The 15,923-nt window shown below is 47.8% G+C and overlaps 2 protein-coding genes across 8 annotated transcripts in view; one reads left to right on the top strand and one right to left on the bottom strand.

The window, feature by feature from the left end:
- The window catches only part of ZNF106 (zinc finger protein 106), a 57,044-nt gene extending 52,623 nt beyond the window's left edge, over nt 1-4,421 (top strand). For 4 of the 6 annotated variants that reach the window (XM_037502294.2, XM_037502292.2, XM_037502293.2 and 1 more), the window contains exon 22: nt 447-4,416. In XM_037502294.2, the coding sequence (XP_037358191.1) occupies nt 447-503 (57 nt within the window). In that variant the 3' untranslated portion in view covers nt 504-4,416. Of the gene's footprint in view, nt 1-446 lie in introns of all 6 variants that reach the window. The other 2 variants (XM_037502297.2, XM_037502298.2) reach the window with 1 other exon arrangement.
- Nucleotides 4,422-4,605: 184 nt separating this feature from the next.
- CAPN3 (calpain 3) overlaps nt 4,606-15,923 on the bottom strand; it is a 46,548-nt gene continuing 35,230 nt past the window's right edge. Inside the window, exons 11-24 of one of the 2 annotated variants that reach the window (XM_037502290.1) lie at nt 15,120-15,289; nt 14,825-14,836; nt 13,932-14,140; nt 13,091-13,127; nt 11,345-11,362; nt 8,527-8,640; nt 7,471-7,548; nt 7,031-7,088; nt 6,866-6,930; nt 6,334-6,402; nt 6,164-6,242; nt 5,839-5,955; nt 5,520-5,578; nt 4,606-5,146 (exon numbers count right to left, since the gene is read on the bottom strand). In XM_037502290.1, coding sequence (XP_037358187.1) covers nt 5,120-5,146; nt 5,520-5,578; nt 5,839-5,955; nt 6,164-6,242; nt 6,334-6,402; nt 6,866-6,930; nt 7,031-7,088; nt 7,471-7,548; nt 8,527-8,640; nt 11,345-11,362; nt 13,091-13,127; nt 13,932-14,140; nt 14,825-14,836; nt 15,120-15,289 — 1,112 coding nt within the window. In that variant the 3' untranslated portion in view covers nt 4,606-5,119. The remainder of the gene's footprint in view (nt 5,147-5,519; nt 5,579-5,838; nt 5,956-6,163; nt 6,243-6,333; nt 6,403-6,865; nt 6,931-7,030; nt 7,089-7,470; nt 7,549-8,526; nt 8,641-11,344; nt 11,363-13,090; nt 13,128-13,931; nt 14,141-14,824; nt 14,837-15,119; nt 15,290-15,923) is intronic. The other variant, XM_037502291.1, reaches the window with a different exon arrangement.

Here is a 15,923-nt window from a genome sequence, read left to right as displayed (position 1 = left end):
TGTTACAGTGCTTTTGCAAAGACAGAACTCTAGATCAAGTACATAGTTTCATTAGCAAATTAACAAAGAGCTGGATCCTAACTGTCTTTGTGTATGGATCTTAATTGTGCCCATGAAACTCTCTTTGGCTTGGACTTTGTTATTGTTTATTGCCAACTGGAATGTAGGTCAGAAGTGCCGGGGGTAAGAGGATTCACTAGAGACAGAGTGGGGAGCAGAACAGGCAGATCTACTGAATACACTGCTGAGGGGAGCAGCGGGAGAGACAGGAGAGATCTGCTGAGCCATATGTGGGTTAGCTTCCTGGCCTGGGATCGAACTCAGGTCATAGCACTGATAGTGCTGAAACTTAACCCCTATGCCACTGGGGAGATCCCCTTTGCTTTGACTTTTTCTTACTCTGCTGCCAACTATTCTCTCACAGGCCCTTCCCCCTTTATTTCTAGGATGCTGCAGGACACATTGAACGACATGCTGAGGATGACAGCAAAATTGATTCATGAAGTTTTTTTGCCTCCCATGTTGGGAAGTCATTAATGCAACTAATATCACATTGGCCCCTCACACAGGCCACACTCTGTCTCCTTCCACAGGGAATCAGGGAAGGAGGGAAAGAGAAGGTGGTCGGTTGTCAGTCAGGCTTACCACTAGCATAAGTCTGGGCAGCTCTGTGGGGTGATATGTTACACTTTAAGTTCTTGCTGGAGGTTTGTTAGATTTAAACAGATTTTAAGGAACCATACTCCTCTGGAATGGCGTGGCATAAAGTAATTTATGCTACTCATGTTCTCCAGATGTTTATTAAAGATACAGATTCTAATTGGTTACCCAGTTTGGGCTTGATCATAAATTTTTTTTAATTTCAGTTTGTGATTTTTAGTTTATGTTCTTATGATGGTTTAAACCAGTAGTCAGGCTCTTAAGTGTAAGTTTGTTCAAATGCTAGACTTAGGATCAGTTTTAATTTCTCTAGTTGTAATAACTGCATTTGAATTGAAAGCACATAGTTTAATTCTTAACAATTATGTTAGGTGTGTTTCAAGATTCTCCTGCTTGTAGATGGATAGAGCTGGCTTAAATGCAGGTCTTGATGGAGTGCATAGTTTGTGGCAGCACACAGACTTAAGATTTACCTGGGAATTTTGCTGTTAGACTGGGCACTCACTGCTGTAGGTATTGTCAGGCTGTTTAAACTGGAAGTGTAACCTTTATCTCCATTTCTGGTTTCTAACTCTACAAGCCTATTCTAGGCTTGAAACCTTCCAATTTGCGCCATTGCCAATCCTTCTCTGTCCTAGTATCTAGCTGTGCTAAACTGATGGCAGCCATGAAGTACTTCCTCTGGCTTACAGGTTACCTTCTACCCACCTGCAGCTCCCGAGATAGAGGAGTTAGGAAAAAGAGTGTAGGATCTCAAGCAGGCTTCTTAGAAATTGATTTCTGATACTGATGTTTTGCCTTTATTTCTCCACTAGCTGGGAAAGAAGTATGATGAAGATTAAGACTCTACTTGTCCATTGAGAAAAGGAAAATTAACGAAACCTTAGTGAACTTGCTTTGTTTTTTCATTTTCTCTGGACTTAATAAGAGAAGCTGTGATGTTGTATCCTGGTCTTTTATTTCTGGATTCTCAAAACTCTGAAAGTTTCTTTAGAGAGATAAAAGAAGGAAAAAGAATGAATGCTACTCTAAAAGCTTTGGGATGTGGGATGCCATCAGGGCTTATGGAGAAATTGCACGAGGGTATGCAAACCCTCTGAAATTGTATGTGCAAGATTCAGGATGTGTTCTTTTTTTCCAGGAAAAGCTCCACTGGTTCTTACTAGAGCCAAAAAAAAAATGTTAAGAATTAATCTAATTCTTTAACCACATTACTGAGATTTGTGTGATTACTTGAGAGAGAACAGAGACGATCCTATTGCATAAAGAGTATTTGTTCTATTTCTGTATGAGATTAAGAAAAGTTTTCCCATCTCTCTCCCCCATTTCCTATAAGGGTGATCAGAGAAGCCAGGCTGTTCTGTGGTGTTGGGAATTGTGATGCTCCAGGGAAGAACATTTGCGTTTATTGCTGACCCTGGTGTTTTCCTCTGGGCTGTAGTGAAGCCACACTGCCTTGTTGACCGGGTAGTGTGCTAAAGAAAGTCTTGCCTGCTCTGTTGCTCAGGTGCCTTTCTGTCCTGCCTGAGGACATGTCTGAAGAGATGAGAGTGGTGGAACCTTGTACAGCAGGGGGCATGTGAGGTGCTGGGACTTTTTTCACGGGGAACTTTTCCAAGTACAGACAGACTGACTCAGTAAGAACCGCCCTGGGTTTAACTTTGGTGGGATTGTCCAGTCTGTCTGCCTTTGTGTGTGCATGTGTGGAGGTTCCTCATCCATGTGTATACACACCAGGCACCTGTACTTGTAATACTTTTCCTCACTTCACAGTAATCTTTGAAGCAGTGACAGTGTGGTCTTTGTTTCAAAAATGTATAAAATTCATTTAACATCAGGTTAGAGTGTTATCCCGGATGCGCTATTGCGGTCCTCTGTTTAAAAATAAAGGCGCTGCAAGCATTCTGACTGCTTATGGTTGTATGCCGTTACTTTTAAGTATCTTGAAAGTCATGCAGAACGTGGGCTAATTTTGTCTTGACCGATTTGTGCCCGTCTCCCCTCAGAGAAGAGTTTTGGCTCAGGGATTTGCATTTGATGTAGGAAGGAAACTGTTACATAACCTGACAAAAAACTCAACTCATTTCCTATAAGTAGTTGGAGGCTGTTTTTAGAATGTTATTTTTAATGGCCCCCGCCTACTTCTAATGACTGGAAGCCAAGAAAACCACCGCATAAATTCCTTTGTGTGCATGTGCTAGTGTTTTAATGGCAGTTTGTTCTGATAAACTCAGTCAAGTTTTATGCTAAAGTTTTTAATCAGGTTCGGAATGTCTTTGGACATACTCCTTTACTCAGCTATAAAGCAATTAAACCCAGTGCAAACAAAACTCTAAAAGCAAAGAATTATCTTAACCTGATGTTACTTGAATTTGAGAGAACATCATTGCTGCTACACTTCTGCTTTTGTGGGGAAATGTTTTTCTGCCTCAGAAGCATTAGCAGCTGAGTATTTAGTTCCTGACCTACCTATAATTTATAGGCATTATTGCTGTTTAAGTGATTATTTGCCTAATGAAAGGTTGGGATTTTTTTTGGGGGGGGCATAGATTATGCAGTGGACAGCTTTAGTGATTAGGTATGTGGATGATTTGGTGGGAGTAGGTGTACAACACTTAGTTGGATGGTATCGTATATTTTATGGAAGAGAATTTATTGTGAAGGGCAGATTGAAGTATATTGTGGGATTTGAACAGCACGTACCTTGGTTTGCTCAAATAACTGCAATTTATATAAGCTTATGAATTTTGTTTCTTTTGCCTAAAGGAGAGCTCCTAAAACTGTTATGAAGTCCATGCCTGCCACACTGATAAAATAATGATTTCATCCCTGCCTCAAATCATCAGAATCCTTAGGATTTCAGAAAGGTTGTCTAATGGATAGCTATAGAAGTTACAGTGGAAGTGATTTGAGCTATACCGAGTTCCACATGCAAGTCTGTGTGAAATCCTGATGTAAACCAAACTTACTTATCAGACAATAACCTCTAACCTCACCCCCAACTCCAAGTATGTGGTTCTGCTGGGTCACAATGTGACTAGTTTCTCAGATTTGCTCCAAAGTTAAGGTAGTAGCCCTGTGGAATTTGGAATGAGGGGGTATAGGAGAGGTTGTTGAAGATCTTTCTCCTGCTTCAGCAAAATACATACCCTAGAGCTGCCCCAGCACCCTTGGTATCTGATACTTTTTTGTATTGAATATGGATTAGAAGAATGAAATCAGATGGACACCTGGCTGCAAAATATTTCTAAGCAAATAGCCTAGTCTTCTTACATTTGGTATAAAGCTGTGAACTTCATAACTTTGTAAAGCAAGATATAAAACAAATACAAGAAGAAAATAAAGTACTTTTACTAATTGACTATTTGCTTTTGTCACCTTGACTGCATATTCATAGCCAACCCTTTCTTTTCTATGTTGTGTAGAAAGCAAGAAGGAAATTGAGTGGGAAATGCAAGATGGTTACAGATAGGCTATAGACCATGCTCTAGATGATAAATGTGACAAACAGCTACATTTAAGAATTTGTTCAAGGCTATACAGCAAGTCAATTAGCAGTAGAGCTCTGCTTTATTAATACTCTGGTAGCTGTCCCTGAAGTTAAAGGACCCCCTACACCTTATTCTTGATGTCCTTTCTATACATCAACAACTATTCCCCTTTCCTTGTATATCTTGAAAAGTTATCTGAATAATTCCTATACTCAAGGAATAGCAGTAGGCATGATTAAAGTAAGGCTCCAGTTTTGTTTGTGTACGTGTATGTTTTCCATTGTACTGTTCTGAAACTAGGGTTCTCTGTAGGCAATAGGTAAGAATAAGATTGGAAGCCATTTTGCCTTGCTGTGGCAATTATCTGAACATGAGAAAAACAACATGAGAAAAACAACCAACCAGCAAGACACATGCCTTTATTTAGATAACTTCTTTTTTTTAGAATGCAGCCAAATTTGTAAGGCAGACAGCCTTGTGTCCAGGCCTCTTCCAGTGAGCTAGTTTATTCTGGAGCAAGTCCATCCTGAAACACTCAGGCAGAACCAAGTGCTAGTTTGTCCCAATTGTGACAGGGCATAAAGGTGTCAGAGGCTCTAGCACAAGGAAGTGCTGAATACCATTGGCAAATGCTTCTGGGAACAGCCTAGGGTAAGCTAAGGTAAGCACTTGCCTCAGGGTGGAGGCCACTCCAGTTCCTTTCAGCTAGCTGAGGAAGAGAGACGCCTGCTTCCCTGTGGCAAGGGGACAAAATTGTTCTCCTTCATTCCTTTACTAAAGGGTCAGGCGGGGCAGGACAAGAACAGACGCCTGGAGGCCAAGTGGGGAGAGAAGGGGGGGAGGAACAAGATCAATGATCTCCTGGAGCCTGCTAGGAGTACAGCAATTGCATCCTTTGGCTGTAGCTATATTGGGTGAAGTTGAAGTCCTGAGAGATTCTGCAGGGGCTTGGATGAGACCAGCTTGGTTCAGGCATACATGGTGAGCTGCAGCCACTGAAAGAGGAAGTGCCAAGATTAGAACACAAACAAGAAGAGAGCCAGCCTGAGGGAACTTACAGAGGAGGAGAAAAGGAATCTCCCCAGAGAGCTGGACACTAGGGAGATTTTCTAAGAAGCAGCTGTTTACGAAATCCTTTCCCCCAGATCACTCCTGGAAACGTTCATTTCCCAGCATAAAGTCATTTTGAGAACTGAGGTCCCAGGACACGTTCCTGTGAGCCGTCTTCCCCATGGAACTACCCTTTGTTTCTTTGCAAACCCACCCCTCCACCACCATTTGGAAGTGAGCAGCACACAATGGGGTCAGTCTGCCTCACTGGCTGAATTTTAAGGTGCTGGTGGAGTGTACTGCTGCTTTAGGCTTTACCTCTAGAACGTTGAGTTTGATGATACCGTCTCCATCCTTGTCAAATGCATTAAAAGCTCCTGTGTAGAAGAATGCACAGACCAGAGGCCAGTTAGAGGCTCTCTCCCACTGCTGCTGTGACTTAAGAGAACCTTGCACCAAGTGGCATCTGTCAGCACAAAATCCTGCCGGATGCAAAGTTCAACAACAGTCCTCCCTTTGCCACCCCATATTCTGACCCTTCACTTTTATTCGGTCTAGAGAGAGTAGATTGGAGGATGATCAGGCTGAGATTTGTACTGAAAGGCACACGAGAACAGGAAGGTAGTTCCCCACTTACGGAACATGCCCTCCAGCCTGACAAAGCAGCAGATGAAACTGTCAAAGTCGATGTTCATGTATTTGTCTGCATACCGCATGGTGATGATGTCGTAGAGCTGGCTGTTGAGATGGAATCCTGTGGGGCATGCGAGAGCAGGAAGCAGAGTTAGAGCCCTTAGGCCTGCTTCTCTCTCTTCCCTGCCTCGTACCCACTCTGGCCTGGGAGAGGAAAATAAGAAACGCTTTCTCTTTCTCTTAGAGGGCCCTAGTGGCCTAGCCCTCCCCTCACATGCCTTTTCCACCAGGTCCACTGAACATCCCAGCCAGCCCCTCTTCCCCAGCACCTGCGTCATTGACTGCATTTCTCATCTCATAGCTGTTGATGGTACCAGAGTGGTCTGTGTCATACTTTTTGAAAATTTTCTGGCAATAGAAAATTTGAGGACACAGGTCACACATTGAGCCCCTGTATCAACCCCCTCCTTCACTCCCATGCTTCAGTCTCTCTTCCCACCTGCCACGCCTTGATCTTCTTCCAGAGGTGATGGAACTCTTGCAGGTTCAGCCTCCCAGAGCCATCTGTCTGGAGGAGGGAGGTCAGGGCTACAGAGAACATAGCAAACCCCTCTGGATTGGAAGGAGGGGCTCCTAGGGGGCTCTGGAGGGAAGGTAGCCCCACAGGAAGGCTCTACCCGGGATATCCTATTTGCTACCCTGGGGGATTTAACAGCCACTCCTCCCGGTGAAAACCTGCTCTATAATTCAGGGAGCCTAGCCTCAGAACTGCCTTTACTGGGGCAGGGCCCCAGGCAGAATCCCAGGCCTGAGGTCAGAGCAGTGCGGGAGGGACAGGACGGTTACAGCCCATTGTCCTTCCCGACTTGTGCCTACTCCAATATCCAGGATGTTCTGGGCCTCTCAGTCTTTCCTTGGGCATGAGTTTGGGCACTCTGTCCAAACGCTGCCTGACTGGGCACCCCTCTTTGTCCTGCCATCGTGGCTGCACAGATCATGACAGGGCTGGGAAGGACAGGCAGGAAGGATACGTCCATGAGCGCGATCATGCTGCGGCAGGACTCCAGCGTGAAGCCTTGCGACTTCAGGTCCTTATCTGGGAGGAAAGGAGTGGAGAAGAGTGAAGAGCTACTTTCAAGTAACTAGACAGGTCCCACCCCACGCCACCCACCCCTACACGCAGTACAGGCACTCACGTTTGTGCACAACTGTGTTAAGGATATTCTTGAGCTCGTCTGCACAGATCTCCATGTCCTGAGGGGGAAGGGAGTAGAGCATCAGGCTCACGATTGCAGCAGCTGACGGAGCAGAGCTTTGCAAAACCCCAGCTGTCCGTGCTTGTGAGGTTCCTGCCAGTGCTGTTCTCTCACAGGGAAGCTGGGGCTTTTCTGAGCAAGACCAGCACTGCACCCTCAGCTGTTCAGACTGTGGTGGGCAGCTCAGAGCCAGGCCTCAGAGCCCTGCGGTAGCTGTGTCCGTCAAACTCCTAGGACTTGGTGTGGATTTTTCTGCTACACATGCCCACCCCATTTTCACCAAAAACCAAATGGCCTCTTCTGAGCGATGAAATAAGTGGCAACTTGAGCAGTTAAGCAAGGAAAGAAGTATCTGTGGAGTGGGAGTTGCTGGTACTCACATCACCCGCTATCTGCCTAAAAATGTTCCGGAATTGTTGTTGCTCTTCGCTTTCTTGGTCTGTGTTGTCAGGCTGTGGCTGTGGAAGCACAAAGAAAAACTGGCTCACAGGGATCGGCGAGATAGACCCACCAGGAAAGTTCCTTCTGGGCCAAAAGAGCCGGAGTGGCTATAACACCTCTAGGTGGCAGCAGGAGCTGGGTATTGGGCTGCGCCCTTAGTGGAAACTGAGCTGGGGTGAGCATCCTGTAGCCCCAGTAACTTCACTCCGTTCCTCTCCAGCCCAGACATGCAGGCCAGAGGACATCTATTAACCACACAGCACAGAGACAAGCCGCTCGGTCCTCTCCCCCCAGCCCCACCAGTGAGAGCCCTCTCCACCCATGAGGGTTTCGCGCCTGGTCATCCTAATCAGATGAACCCCAGCAGGACAAGAAGGGCCAGAGCATTCAAAACCATCCACCCACCTGTGTTACAAGGCCAAGTGCTCAGAGTACTCCCTTCTCTAACCACCTTCTAGGACAGCGTGGCCCTGGGTCTGTCCATAAACCTTTGCCCTTAGCCTCACCTCCTCCACTAAGCTTTATATGAAAACAGCTCCCCCCACTCAGGTCGAACACCCTACCCTGAGCACTAGAGGACTGCTTTTCTAATGTCAATTCCCTTTACTGCTACTATCTCCTCCGCCCCCCCAACTCAAAGACACCAAGACGTAGGAGTTGTTTGGTTTCGGGGGGCTTTCAAGCTAGTACTGCCTCAGGCTTTGCCTGCCCCTTCCCTCATTGTCCGGGTTGGGTAAGCACCTGAGGGAGGCCCGGCCTGTCCTTCCCAGGCCCTGACTGCCTCGGTGTGACTACCAGCCCCCAAGATATTTACCCAGTCACCCAAGCAGCAGTCTGACTTTTTAGAGAACTTGACGAGTGAGAGCAAATGTCAGTGAGACAAACCAAACCTCTAGGTGTTAAAGGGACAAACCCTCCAACCCCCCTGCACCCAGAGGGCATAGGAGGAGCCCATGGTATGCTGACCACTCCACTCGTTCCACACGCCCAGAAACCTGTGAGGATTTCTCTCGCTTATCGGGGCTTGTTTTGTCTTTTCCCTCCTCTGATTCCTGGTCCACACCCAGCTCCTTGTTGCTGTTTGCTCTGTCCGAAACGAAGATGATAGGCTGGAGAGAGGAGGGACAAAGGGGTGCAGGAAGGAAGCAAGGACTGATTACAGGCTGAGTGGGCACATGGAAGCAGTCTCCCTTCTGGAGCAGCTTTGTCCAGTGAAGAAGACAAAGGCAGGGTTAGGAGATCTTGAACCTCAATTTGACCTGCGGCTCTGCCTCTATCAAGCGGTGTGACTTGAGGTCTCCAGGCCTCAGTTCCCTGTCTCCTCCTAATAGAGCTATGAGGGTTCGATGATGCAGTTCATCTGAAAATACTAAGCATGCCAAAGGCAGCATGATCAAGTGCAATGATTTTCAAATATTTTGTATTTTTTTTTTCAAGTGGAAACACTAATTAAATCTCTCCAGAAGTCCAGCATATATAAAGCCATAAAAAAGAGCTTCTCTGCATGAAGAGGGCAGAGTTTTTTTTTCCTCAGTACCCCACAACACCATGGCGGCTACTGAGGTACATCCATGGAGCCTCTAGGATTCTGCAAAGGATACACTGGAAAAAAGCCTCTGATAAGGGGCGTGATCAATGGTGAGAGGTCAGAGCACTGGGCTGGAATCCCAGCTCTGACCCTCTGTCATCCCAGTTTACTTACTCATTAACAGAGGTGATAAAACCTGCTTTGTTCTTGTGGAGACCAAATTAGATACTAAATGTAAGGTTGTGCTGAGAAAACAGTTTAAGACACTCCTCAAATATAAAGGGCATTTTCTTTTATTGGGGGAGGGGATATTTCCAAAGACATGCTCATGCAAGAGAACAGGATACAAAAGGGATGCAGAGCAGCTGCCATGCTATGCTAATCCTGGCTGGTGCTACACACCCTGAAGGGGAAGCTCAGTGTAGTGTCTGGTGGCTGCAGTGCAGACAGCACTGGGGCAAACAGTCTCAGAGCTGCAAAGGAACCATGTCTCTGAGTCCCCTACTGCCACCCCACACTGTTCATGTAGAGCTGCTAGAATGGACAGACCTACAGAAACCGCTCCCCCAACTTCAGCTCCCAGCAGGCCTCAAAGACCCTTGCTTGCACGTCCTTCTAAGCAAAGGATCTGATGCTTGTGGGGGATTCCAGAGCAAATGGGAGTCACAGTCTGAGCTGGGATATGTGTGTGCGTGGACATGGTGTGGCTATGGGGCACGCCTGCTGGGCACACATCTCCACGCCCATGTGTGGGTCTGGGCAGTTCATGCAGGATGCAGCAGAAGTGAGGGCAAGAAGCATGGGTTTGGAGGAGACTGATAAGGTTTCTAACTCCATTTTTCCCCTTCACTAGTGATGTGTCCCTAAGCAAGCCACTTCACTCCTCTGAATCTTTGTATACTGTTATAACTGGGGAAATGTATGCTTTACCCCTCGCACCATGGTTAATATGTGGTAAGTGTTCTGGCCTGCACCAACACCAATATTTGGAGGATCCTAATAATGGAGCCTGCTGGTTGCTGCTATAAGCACTGACTCCAACCCTTGTCTCATGGCTTGTGGCGACTGCCCCGCAGGCTGGAGAATGCCCAAAGGTCAGTCATTTCATTTCTGTTGGTATTCTGAGTAGTCAAACCACAAATTGAAAAGGCGCACTCTTCATTATAGTCATTACTGCCCTGAGGACCATGGGGAAGCCATGGGGTAAATGGCGCAAGGATGGGGAAGGGTGGAGTTTGAATATTGAACAACGATAACCACAAGTTCGCCACAAAAGGGAGTGTCCTTGCTCCCAGATGGAAGCTTTTTTCTCAGGTCCCCAAGATGTTCTTAGCATACTTAGTCACTTAGCAATGGCGCCCTACAGCAGAGTGGTTATAACCAGGACACTTGGGAGGAACCATTCAAGGTGCTGGTGAGTTGGAGGAAGACGGCTATTAAAACCCCCAGGAGGGGACGCAGTGTAGGTAACTCCTTCCTTCTCTGTTAGGGCATATGGAGCAAGCAGAGTTCATCAGGGCTCTGAGAGGTCATGGTCCCCAAAAGGGATTTGCAATAGGTTCCACCTGCAACAAGAACCCTGTCAGTGACTTAGTGCCTCTGGAGTTCTCTCCCTGTCCTTTCCTAGAAGGCGGAGGAAAAAAGGGGTCGGAAGCAGGCAGGGGAAAGAGAAGAGAGAGTGCAGTTGTCCTGTCTACGCAGCAGACAACAGACCTAGCAAGACCCTCACTCTTGGAAACCATACAACAGTCTCGCTGTCTCTGGAGGAACAGGCCTCATTGCCATCCTAACTCAAAACCAAGGCTTGCTTAGCTTAACCAGACCCCCTTCTGAGAAAGGAGAGGTGTTCCTTTAGGTTTTTGTAGGGCCCACATGTCAGGCCCATGTCTGGCCACCCTCCCCATCCTAAGAGAGGCACAGAGCACAGCAAGTGGTTCAGGGCACAGACCAGAGCAGACCTCTTGGCTCCAAGGCCAGTTCTGTCCCTTACTGGCTGCGTGGCATTGGGCAGGTTAATCAATCTGTGCCTTTCCTTCCTCTGAAAACAGGGATAATTAATGCTAATCTCATAGGGTTGTGCGGCTTGAGTTACCCCAAGCAGCACCCGCAGGAGCGCCAGGCACAGAGCCTCCATGCAGCAAGCTCATTGTTCTGCGCCCACAGCTGCAGCAGGAGCTCAAGAAAGGAGTGGGAGGAGGTGGGATGGTGGGGGAGAGCCTAGCCCGGGGCATGCACAGTCCCACACAAACACACTCCAAGTTCTGACCGCTCACCCTTGCACCTACCTTGTTTTTTTTCTTTTTCTGTACAAGGAAAAGAAACAATAAATACAGAGTAAGTGAAAAGGAAGTTCCTAGAAAAATCTGGTGATTTTTGGCTTCTCTGTGATTTGCTCCTCAGCTTGGGATGAAGTTCTAGAAATCTGGGTACATGGAGCCAAAAGGAAATCTGGAGGGTGAAGGGAGAAAAGAATTCTCCAGGCCCAGAAACAAGTGGTAGCTGTGACTTTGTTTTTATAATCCACTGTTATTGGACCCTGCAAGGAAAACAATCTTCTAGCAAATATTTTGTATTGTTTAATGAAGTTGGTTACTGAAACACCAAAACAAGCAGCTCACCAAACTGGCCTGAAAAATGACTTTTATTTGACTTATTCTTTCTTTTTTTAAAAGCAAATATTTAACATAAGGAAACTTAACATAGAAGTGTGGGTTTGGGATTTATTTTGTAAAATTAGAAAGCCTGGAGGTTGCTCAGACCTTTTATGGACCATGGCCACCATCCGTGGAGCAGGGTGCTGCTGTCTGCACCCTCCTGATCACTAGTCCTCACCTCTCCGGCTGGCCCTCCAACACGAAAAACAAGGGTGAGTTGAGAACTGCAGGCAAATATACTAGTGTAGGGACACCAAACCCCACACCTGCCTGTTCTACTCAGTTAGGTGGCATGCCGGCTCCATTAAACTTTTGAGTTTGCAACTCCTGGTAAATAATGTACACTGCTTATCAACATCCAAAAGATAAAACTAGAACCAAGTGCACTTAATACTAAAACAATTGTCTGTGACAATTCAGAAGGCATTTGGACATGTGGCGTGGGTACAGGATTAGGATTAGAACTTGAGTGTCACTACCCAGAAGACAGTTGAGTGGGGCATCTGCCAGGCCTCCTACTGGCCCACGTCAACCCATAGAGCACAAAGACTGTTTACTGATATAACAAGGCAGTTACATGACTCCTCAACACAAGGATGCTCCAACACACACCAACTCTGTGCTTCTAAGGCCAGACCTCACACACCCCCGGGGGCAGGTCTCAGTATAGGGGGTTGTGGGCGGTGGGAGAGAGCCGAGTCTGAGCTCCAAGAATCTGGACGTGATCTAGTCCTGTTTATTGTCTTTGTGAACCCACTATTTGGCTCCACTGAGTCTCCACTTACTGGAAAACAAAGAATAATAACCTTATTATATCTCAGAAAGCTTGCAAGGATCAAGTGGGAGCGCGCATGAGAGTAGTACCTGTAGGATGTAAAGGACCTGTGGTCAGGCACTTCACATACCTAACCTTACTCATTCAAACCTCACAAAAGCCTTGTAAGACACATATTATTCTCTTTATTTTACAGAGCAGGAAGCTGATTCAGAGGGGTTATGTAATTTTCCCAGGTCACACAGATGGTAGGTGGAGGACCCAGGATTTGCTGGCTCCAGAGACAGTATACATACTTTCCTTGTGTGAGTTACACCTCATAATCCAATCCCAGCTGCTGCTCTTGTCTTCATTCCTTGCTATAGCCTTGATCCCTCCCTACCTCTTCTGCTTCTCCCTTCTAGGACCCTCTTCTGTCCTTCCAGCCCTGGACTGAAAGCACATTGTTTCTGGTCATGCCAAACAGAAGTTGCAGTGGCATGGGGTACACCCCACACACCTTTCTCCCTTTGTCCCTCTTCCTCCATCACCCCTGCCCCCCATAACCATCCCTGCTTGGGATACCGCTAGACCTTCTCCCACATAAGAGCCAAACCACTCACCACTGGCCGATCCACAGAGATTGTATTTTCAACATCCCTGTGAGGAACACAAACACAACAGGGTGTCAGTGTCACCAGAAGCAAGCAGGAAGTACACAGCAGGGATGTGCTCAGGTCACATGGGTTCCTGGAGCTAGGCTGGGGCTACTCTCAAAAGACCTTCAGGAACTAAAATCTATCACCCCAGGAACCAACCCCACATCGGCACCATTCCCAGCAGCCAAGTACAAACATGTGGCTTCTTACTGGCCTTGCCCAGAACTCCCCAAAAGTGCAACCCAGTCACCCACCCCTGACCTTGTGCTCCTTTTAGGGTCAGAGATCAGAGTGGTAGGGCCCATGAACTCTTCTGTGGAGGCCAAGAGAGAAGACTGTGGCCTTGCTGGCTTCCCTGGACCCCCTACCTAAGAGTTATCACCTCCAATACCTTCTATCCCTCTTTCCTACTTTTTCTCTTTATCACTAGTTAAATTAATATATATATATGTGTGTGTGTGTGTATACACATATCTTTTCTTATAGATTGTTGTCTCATGCTAGACTGTTTAGCTACATCCCCATCAAGGCCTATATTTCTTTCTGTTTAATTCATTGCTCTATCCTCAATGCCTACATGAGTGCCTGGAATGCAGCAAGTGCTCAATAAATATCTGTGGAATGAATGAATGAATGAGAGAGAGCGAGCGAGCCAGTGGTTCAACGTGGGGTAAGAGGTGCAGCCTGATCAATATTTCCCACAACTCCTGGGGGAAGCCAGTCCAGCAACCTCACTCCTCCAAATCTCTGGAATGAGCCACGTGGGCTCTTAAGGACTGGTGGGGAAAGCCAGGCCGGGACTCACTCAGAGAGGTTCCTCTTTTCAGAGAAGACGCGGAGGATGAATTCTCCCTCCTGGTGGGGCTCATAGGTGGAAGGCACGATGACATACTCGCTGGGAGGCAGGCGGAAGCGCTCAGACACCTCCCGCATGTTGATGTAGGTTCTACTCCTGGCCTTGGAGGCATTGTACAGGAAGAAGTCCTTCTGCAGGTGCTCCTTGTTCCCATGCATCTGAGGAGAAAAGAGCCCAAGGCACCTGAGCCCCTGGGGCGGGGGGGGGGGGAGGGGGGAGTATGCCCTGTCCTGCCCACAGTCCCACTCCAGAGGTCCCTTCTCGATGTCACAGTCATGACATACCTTTTTACAATTCTCAAGGCCTCAGACATCTCAACATCCCTGGGCTCCCCCACCCCATTCCCCTTCCCTTTCTGTTGTGATGCAGCAGTGGTCAGCTAAGTCTGTCATTTCCTCCCTAACCAGAAACACTGCCAGTCGCTGCCAGGGAAGAACCCCAGGGAGGCAGGCGGGGCCTTGTCTGGGGTCTGAGGGAGGCGATTTCTCCATCCCAAAGGGGACAGTCACCCTTAGAATGTGACTATGTGTGTGACTGTGGAATTGTGTGTGAATGTGTGAGTGTGAGCACACGTGTGTGTCAGTGTTAACAGTTGAACATAACGGTGTGAAAGGACGTGCATGACAGTCTCCGGGCGCAGCGGGAGGGCAGTAGTCAGGAGGTCACGCGACGTCCCAAGGCCCCTGCTCCCAAGGCCCCTGCTGCGGAGTGGAGTGTCATAGTCCTGCCTGTAACCACCCCCGCCCCTCACCCCCTGCCAGGACGCTTCCTGACGTGCCACAGCAGAGCGCAGGACCCCCAGGTAATGGTGCACACAACTGCCGCTGCCACCACTTCTATACCTCTTTGGGAACCTGAGGAGAAACAGAAAAAAGAAGATGCTCTGTGGATTTTAGACCTGCGTGGGGATGAGAAGCTTGCAGGAAGGGAACCTAGCCGTTGTGGGATAAACACAGAAGTCTGACTCCCCTTGTGTCTACCTGGCCTGGTCTCCTGCTCCCCCACCCGGGATTTTTTCCCACTCATTACAAACATCAAAGAGGCTCTGTAGGGGTTCTGGGGTCTGAGGAAGCCCCTGAAATCCTCTTCCTGAGGAGGTGTGTGTTTGCTGGCTGGAGCTTCTCAGAGGCCGCACACCTCGTAGATGGCGAAGCCGATGGTGAAGAGGTTGGCCCCGAGCTTCCGGTCCTTCCGCCGGTTCTTCTGCATCAGGGCCACGAGGAAGCTGCAGATCACCTCGCAGTCATCGGGGTCGTCGTCCTCCTCCAGGAGCTTCAGGCGGTACTGCGGGTTGGTCCAGAAGGTGTCTGTATGCCCCAGGGAGGGAAGGTGCAGTCATTGGGGTGCTTAGTGTATACGGAAGAGAGGATTCAAGCATTTATGCACTATCTAGCTGGAGCTGTGCTGACTGGCTGTGGGATCCCCCTTCCTCTCGAAACGTTCATTCTCAGACTTTCTTGATGTGCTCACTTTCTCCACCTGCCTCTTAAATGCTGTTGGTTCCTGCGATGTGGTTGGAAGCCTCTTCTGTCACCCCACCATTCTGCCCCCCAAGCTGTCTCACTCACTCACTCACTCACTTTTTTTTTAAAGAATAAGTTTTTTTTAACTTTTTTTTTTTAAGATTTATTTATTTATTTATACAAGCACTGGGTACAGTCAGAAGTGTGGGAGGGTGAGAGGATTCACCAGAGCCAGAGCGGGGAACAGACCAGGCAGACAGATGAAGTACACTGCTGAGGGGAGCAGTGGGCACTACGAGAGGTCTGCGCGCCATGTGGGACCCTCGCCGGCGGCCAGGGATTGAACTGGCGCTGCAGAGGTTGCAGGCAGCTTCGCAGCCCAGTGCTCAACCGCTGCACCACCAGGGGAGGCTTTTAATTTTAATTCACTCCCACTTTTAATTGCCTCCGCCTCAATGTCTCTTGACTCCCCCCTGCT

This window comes from Talpa occidentalis, unplaced genomic scaffold, assembly GCF_014898055.3.
Source record: "Talpa occidentalis isolate TD23 unplaced genomic scaffold, MPIMG_talOcc4v2.1 talOcc4.11, whole genome shotgun sequence".
Lineage (NCBI taxonomy): Eukaryota > Metazoa > Chordata > Mammalia > Eulipotyphla > Talpidae > Talpa > Talpa occidentalis.
Note: the sequence above shows the minus strand (reverse complement) of the source record. Positions and strands in the feature narration are given on the sequence as shown.